Source organism: Lepisma saccharinum, chromosome 11 (assembly GCF_977018435.1).
Source record: "Lepisma saccharinum chromosome 11, izLepSacc3.1, whole genome shotgun sequence".
In the NCBI taxonomy this organism is placed as follows: Eukaryota; Metazoa; Arthropoda; class Insecta; order Zygentoma; family Lepismatidae; genus Lepisma; species Lepisma saccharinum.
Window position 1 is genome coordinate 6,371,926 of NC_139239.1, and position 8,220 is coordinate 6,380,145.

Genomic DNA, 8,220 nt, shown 5'->3' on the forward strand with positions numbered 1-8,220 from the left:
AATTTCGTTAATTTTGCTTTTCAAGTAATCTCTTTTTTTACTTCTAAACGTGCGGTTAACTTCTCGCTTTATTCTATTATAATTGTTTAGATTTGTATCATCAGAGTTATTTAACCACCTAAGTCTAGCCTGATTTCTTATTTCTATTAGATTATGACATTCATTGTCAAACCATGGCTTACTTTTTCTTGGTTTATGGTATCCTCTACTTTCTTTAGCTGCTGATTCTATTGTATTACGTATGTGCTCCCAATTCTTATTTATGTCTGTTTCATTTATATTTTCATCATGATTTAAATCCTGCAAAACATCAAATCTATTTGACAGTTTAATTATTAAATAAAAATATTTAATAATTTATTTATATCAATAAATAAATTATTGTAAATAACCTACATATTTCCGAAAATATACAGTGTACATGGTGGAGCAAGGAGGGATATTGCCCCCTCTTTGGATTTTTTAAATGGGATAGCCTAATATTTATAGGTTATTGCGTTGCCAGAAGTTTAAGTAAGTTGATAATTTCTAGTACTTGGGCATCACAGGATGTTTCAAACTCCATGTTCGTGTTTATCACTTCGCAGCGTCGAGCAGTTTTTGTTTAATACGTGCATTTGTCATATTTCATTTTTGTAATGAAATAGTTGTTTTCCTCCAAATGCTGTTTATAATCCGTTTATTGTATCTAGTCATGAAATCTGCAGAACCACTAGTTCAGTTTACATGAAATATCATGTACATGGGTGTATCAAGTTCTACCTGGTGGCACATTGCACATTTGTTCCAGTCCCGATTAGCCTATCTGTGCATAAAGTAGACTTAAGGCGACAATTCAATAAATCAATTGAAGTATCAACGTGTGTGTGTGTGTGTTCGCAACTGCGCTTCTGTATGGGTCTTCTGCCACCAGTGGCCCCCCACCCCCGCCGCCTTGTGAAAAAATCTTGTGGGCGTCCATTACGGTGTAATATTTAATTATTTATATTCAAAATACTGGAATGTTTCTTTGCTGTAAAACATTTTCCTCGCAATTTTTAAGTTTCGTAATTCTAAATGTACAGTGACCGGCAAAGAAAATGGGACGGGTAGATCCTGAATTACTCCCTTTCCTGCAAGGCGTTATGCGTGTTGCCTAACTCTACGGCGGTGGTAGAAGTTGCCATTAAAAGTAGATTTAAGCAACACACATAACGCTTTGCAGCGAAGCGAGAATTTCGGGATCTAGATGTCCCATATTTATTGCCTCTGACTGTGCATTTAGTTACGAAACATAGAAAATGCGAGAAAAATGTTTTACAACAATGAGACATTCGACATTCAATACTAAGAATTAAAATGTAATTTTGAACACATTACAAATATTATATTTCTCAAGACTTGCTTTACTTTAAGATTAATTCTTATCAAAGTGTTTGCAGAAACAATTACATTTCATTTACCTATCGAGGTGTGTATATGAATTGGTCGAGCTTGTGAAACAATCAAAGATCGATTTATATGTAAGATAATGTTCAAATTAAGAGATATATAAATGTGTGTATAGGTTACTATACATTGTAGATTCTATATTAATAACAATACCATGATTAACTTTTGATAAAAATATAAATCAAAGAAGAAGTTTGACACTGTATTTTCTCTTTCAGATTCGTGAAGATTGGAAATATGTAGCCATGGTCATAGATAGGCTACAATTATATATCTTTTTCATAGTAACAACTGCAGGCACCGTAGGAATATTGATGGACGCTCCGCATATATTTGAGTATGTGGACCAGGACAGAATAATAGAAATTTATAGAGGAAAATGAGGCTATCGTTGGGGGAGCAGTGAAGCCAACAATTTTCTATTTAGACCGCTCCTCCTTAGCTGGAACACCGACGTTGCAGCAACGGAGGTTATTGATTGTGGTGCTGCTCTCTTGTGGTTGTTCCTGTAACTACGAGCAGGAGCTCCTACCACAAGTCCATGCACTGTTGGCCTCTTGTGGCAAGATTCTGAAGCAGCAGGACGTTCGCTGTGCTTGGAGTTCTGGATAGTTCCGCAAAAGCTCAAGAGATGTCGCACTGAAGAGAAACGCCAAGTCTGAAGACAAATCGATTTTCTTCTTCTAACAATGATTTTTTTTCCTGTTTCTCTTTTCAAGTAAATTGTTGTTGATAGTGATGCGTGTGAAAACATAATTCAGACACTGATCAGTCAGTATACAATGTTTTTTTTTTTTTAAACCCATAGTAAGTTATTTGGTCTTGAAAAAGAGAAAAAGGATTTTTTTTCTGATCTCACATTTCGAATGAGTGTTTCTGAGGAAGAAATAACGTTTAGTTTAGTGAAAGGTGGGGACGATGTGGTAAAATGAAAGAATGAACAGTTGAATTTTACACAAGACATTTCTGACATAAACAAAACAATATTTTAAGAGAAAAAATCGTGTGCTCAAAATTACGTATATACATATATATATTAAACTTTCTTGTTTTTTGGGGGCAAAGGGGGGAGAATGTAATGATACATAATTAATTAGCCTTCTGTGATTAACAGGAGGACGAATAACATGTTAAACTGTTAAATAATTCCTCCAAACTTGCTGCAATAGGATCTATAATTGTAAGTGTGTATCTAGGATTGTTCTTCAGAAGGAAATGTGGACTCTATCCTTCGCCATAGTTTATTCGTGATTGCATTAATTATAGATGCTTAGATTACACCATGGTAGGCATATTAGTCGCTTCACGTTATAACAAAAAAGTCCCTGAGAAAAACCCTTGGTCTGTATACATTGGTACAAAAAAAACTAGACGGTATTACTTATATATATATATATATTATTATATATATAAAAAACACAAAACACACCTGACTCGTGCTCATTCAAAATACGAGGGAGCGTGATTTTTTCTTTCTTCTTCATGTCATAGAATCTCGTGTTGTTCTCGGATTTGGACAATGTTCAAAACAAATTTACCTCAATACTTAACACACCCCCTTTCCAATTAGACAACCCACCTTGCAAATATTCCTCGATCTTTTCTTCTTTCTTTTGAGACAAAGAGTTTAATCTTTGCACCCCCATAAACCCCCAACCCCCACGAGCATGATTCCAAACCAAACCTACCACACTATAGATCAAGTTAAAGGAAAGACAAATCACATGGGGGAGAGGAGAAACACGGATTTTTTTTTCTTTTTCATTTCGAAAAAATCCTTTTTGAAAAGAACAATACTTTGTAGAGACCCGTCAACTAGAACTCAAGCAGTAGGTAATATATTTCATTTTCAGCCGTATTACTGTCGTATGAATGCATGATATGGTTTTAAAAAAATGAGAGATAAACCGTAACGAAATATTTGAAGTCAAAGCTCAATTGTTACCTATCTTGTATATCCTCAAACAATTGAAAGATGATAAAAGAATAATGTTATTTGTTATATGCAAATTATGAAGTATTTCTTACTTCACTGCACGTAGTAGAATTGAAGAAAGTAAGAATGGTATTAGGGTATTGTTTATATCGCCCCAGATATATATATACATATATCTTAGCTATAATTCCACTCAAGAACAAAGAAGAATTACCTTTATGAAAAGAATAATGAATTTTGATTTTATTTAATTGTTTTTCTATTTTTTCCTGCAATTTTTCATTTTGTAACTGCCAATGGTGGAGATTTTTAAGCATAAAAAAATTGTCTACATTTTGTATACATATATATATATAAAATTCATATCCGTCCACACTGCAAAGATATCTGGTACGGGAAAATAATACAGATTGTACGACTGCTACACACATGCATATATATATATTAGGAAAACTTACAACATAGCGTTCTCTAAAACTCTAGAGAACGTATAATTAAAAAAAAAAACACCTGACCACAACGGCAAATAATTATATTCTTTTCCACCCTCTTATAAGTTTTAGTGATGCTCGGTACTTCAAACTTGCACTATATGCCGAGATATCGTTTAACAAATAAACTTACTTAAAAATAACAATACTACGTATTCAAGTGACGAAAGGTGTTTTTTTCAGGAAATAAAGTACATGTTACCAGTGCATACCAGCAAAAATACGAACTGTTGATTATTTCATAAACAGACTTACCGCAAGTAATATATTTAAATGTACTAAAAGAAATATTACAATTTAAATGCAGAATAGGTAACACAGTAAAATAATAATTATTATTTAAAGCGTTTGTAATGTCTTTCCTAATAATTTTTAAACTCAATTAATTCAGAGTTATTCATATATTAAATTCAGGTATTATTTCACATATTACTTTGACAGAATTCTCAGTATGTTCTTCTTTGTGATGTACTTATTATCAATGATAATAAGTAACTGAACGTTTTTAAATACTATGAGTTGGATTCAAGAGAAATAAACGTGGCAAATATATATATATATACAAACCTCTCAATGCACAATTATTAAGAAGCAAGTTATTGATACAGGAAAAAGTGCATTTTAAATACAACGATTTAGATAAGATGAAACAAAAAATACATGCAAAAACATATAGAAACCCATATGTAATCATACATTGCCCTTTTTTAAAAAAACAAACATATTACGAGTAATTTATAATGAACTTAAAAGGGCATTCAATGGCTTACACCTGTGCTTCCAAGCGAAACGAAAAAAATGTTGAACGTTTTAAAAAAAAGTTTATGATACCATCTTTTTTTTCTGAGTGTGCATGAATGAGTGTTCAGAACAAAATCAACGGAAAAGATCACTAAAGACTAAAGGGTAAAAAAAAAATAATAACTATGTACAGATTGTTGAAATGTTAATTTTTTCTCTACAAACTAATGGGGAAATAGAGAAAATCGAAACCGCACCTTTCATAGACAGACACAACCACCACACGCCTTCCATGAGTAAGCTCTGTGAACGAGGGCTATTTTCACTAGGAAGAAAATATACATAAATAATATATATATATTATCAGCACGCACGCACTTACAGACACACACACACACACAGAAAACACACACAGGAACATATGTACTGTATATATAAATATATATATCTAAATATTATACATATACACGCTAGTTGATGATCCTCTTAGTGTGGTGAATTTTTTGATAATGTGAAAAAACGTAGAGATTTCTTTGTTGTTTTTTTTTTCAAAATTGTGAATGAAAGACTGCCATACAAGACAATGCATGCATTGTAGGTGAACCTACACCAGCCCCCCTTGGACTGTACTAACAGATTGTTGTATTGTTTATAAACAGACATAAACAAAAAGTAATAAAATGTGCTTAATAATAACAGTACATATAATAATACAAGTAAAATTAAGATGAAAGGCAACGGTGCTCAATGACAAAAACAACTCAAAAATGAATAAACAAGAAAAGGACACAAACTAGAGTTTCGTTGCTATGTGTGAATTGTATTGCGTCAAATAATCTCTTAATAATTTGCAAAACAATATGTTCTTTATTTCAAGCATTTGTGTAATAATAATAATAATAATAATAATGGCTGTCTTACGTAAGCATTCCTTTTTTCGCAAATGAAAAATCTATATTGTTTGTTAATTTCAATTAACAAAGGAAATAAGAAACATTGTGTGACTCGTTTAGTTTGTAGTTGTTTCATTATTTTCTATTATTATTAGTTATTGTGTGGACTCAATTTAAATGTCACAGAACGAATTTATTAACTTATATTAATAAATATCGTATCTACCCCCCTTCCAACTTCTTGGGGAATATATCCTAACCAGGCACGTATCCAGGAATTCCTTTCGGGGGGGGCTCAACACCATTTTTTTAAGGGGTATAGTAAGAACCTCACAATTGTATGTTTAAGACCAGTGGTGGCAATTGGGTTCCAAAACGGGGGGGGGGGGGGGGTGCGGAGGGCGTTGCAAGGAAAGTTTACTTTCTCTTGGTAGCCAAGGCTTAACATTAAGAGGCCATAATGTTGAGGCAGAAAAATAAAAAATGGGGAGCAACTATCCCTTAAATCGTTGCCACTGTAAGGCTATCGTTTTAATCAGAACTTGAAATCGGAACATTTTTTACCACTCGACTCCTCTGTTTCCATGCATTAATAATGTGTGCCGGAACCATCTCAGTATGTGTGTTTGTCTATTTCTTCTCATCAGGCATAAAAACATCTATGGTATCTTTGAGTGTGTTTACGAAGCTGTTACACATGCACGGGATGGACAATCCACTCGACAACGTGAGATTCAAATTGTGGGTTGCGAACTGGACGCAGACAGCTCTCGAATATTACTCTCTGATTCGAGCCTGAACACCACTAACGTGTCTTGTCCTCCCATTTTTTCAGCTCTTATAAAAGCCGAAACCCGCCAAATTGTTCAGATTCAGGCCTTAGCACTCACAAGTGTTCAAAAATGCCTGTCACAGCTTTGCCTGTCACAGCTTCCGCTGTCTTGTTATATATCGGCACGAAACAAAGGAAGTCTTCTCGAATACAGGTGGATCACGAAACAATTAATGCACAGTGAAAAACCCTTCCGTTCCCAACACATCTAATGCTTCGACTCCCAGTATGAGTATGATCAAATGCTTACTCATTTATCTCCAGTGACGTGCCCAAGGGAGGGTTGGTGAGGTAATAACCCCATTTGACCCAGTATTCCCTTTTTTTTTTTTAAAAAAAAAAGGAACGTCAAAGACAGGGAAAAATGGCAAAATCAGGACTGACCACCAAAAATAGTATGCGTAACCCCTCTCCCTTCCGAAAATCCTGGGCACGCTTCTCTTTATCTCGGACAATTTTTTTAAAATGAACTCACCAGAAGTTTTTATCATCGTATTGGAGATGCGTTCTTCCTGCAGGTTTGAATATGATCCTTTAGGGTGCTGTCGTCTGCCTGCCTTCACACCTAACCTTAACAAGGCCCTTATTTTCCATCCTTGTGACTTGGATTTTCAAGACTTAGGAAGGTTTCAGACCGAAGGGACACGCGATACATGTAACTTGGAATGTGCCAATCAACAGCAACGTTTCACACCGTAGCGACACAAAAGGCCGCACAAACCTAATCTTCAGGCGACACGGTGTGAAATCTCCCTTATTAGGCCACTGTCATTGTCACCTCGAAGTAGTAGCTCTTGTTGACTACAGAAAAAATTATCCTCAACCGGTGATAATGCTCCTCAGTTTTCTTCTCTCTCCTATATTTTCTGTGCTTGTTCACTATACAGGCAACACCTTATGATTTGATATACACAGGACATGTACTATGTAGACATTTCAACGAAAAATCGGTTGAAGTAAAGGATGACTAGGTGGCTCAGTTGGTAGAACTCTTGATTTGGATCCTGGTAGAGCCTGCAATTTCCGCCTAAAATGTCTACATATGCAACATCTTCCTGCTTTCTCTTCTCGATATTCATAAAATTTTCGGCTGTCTCTTTATGATAGTTAAGTGTTTGAATGTGTTTCGAACCCAGTAGGCTTAAACAAAAGTATTTTTTTATATCATGAAATTCTCAGACTGCATATACGAAATTTAGTTCTGGCAAAACTAAATCATCACTCAAAACTTTGATTTTCAGTTGATCTATGCAGTTTGTTTCTGTTTTAATATCCGGTACTGATTAAATATTCACTTGAGAGAAGAGAAAGAGAGAGAGAGACATTGATCTCTTCGGCCCTCGAACCGAACTAGCACCACACTGAGGCCCGGAAGTTCTGCTGTCGTCAATGTCTTCATTTTCGAATCACTATATCTTATAAAGCAATCAGAGGACGCTGACTGATCTGATCACCAATCGACTGTACGAATTGTCACACTTACCTCTGAAATCTCATTAACCGATTCTTTGTACAGATCAATCGAAAAATTGAATCCGCGTATTTATATCCTCATTATATTGTAGAACGTTCCGCAGATAAAACGATTCGTTAATATTGCCAGTAGTTGACTCCTTCTCTCATTCAAGAACGTACCCTCTCCCGCCTTCCAGAGATTAGAAATTACAACGAATCGCCCTACGTGTGGCGCTACCTTTGTTGTGCAGCTTCCAAATGCTGACAAGTCTCTACATAGTCCTCAAGTGCGCTGAGACAACACCGAAAGCGCAAGAAAAGTGTACGTGCAATATTATCAACAACAGGGTTATAGAACATTCTCCGTCTTGCCTCTATACTTTCTATCTCCTTAAATCATCGTCACATTATTCAAAAAGCCAAAAACCTAATTTTATCTAG

The 8,220-nt window shown here is 34.9% G+C and overlaps 1 protein-coding gene across 2 annotated transcripts in view; it reads left to right on the forward strand.

Moving 5' to 3' along the window:
- Positions 1-5,746, forward strand: part of nAChRbeta1 (nicotinic acetylcholine receptor beta1) — a 373,117-nt gene extending 367,371 nt beyond the window's left edge. For both annotated transcript variants that reach the window (XM_083130650.1, XM_083130648.1), the window contains exon 7: positions 1,650-5,746. In XM_083130650.1, coding sequence (XP_082986776.1) covers positions 1,650-1,814 — 165 coding nt within the window. In that variant the 3' untranslated portion in view covers positions 1,815-5,746. The remainder of the gene's footprint in view (positions 1-1,649) is intronic.
- Positions 5,747-8,220: the final 2,474 nt, after the last annotated feature.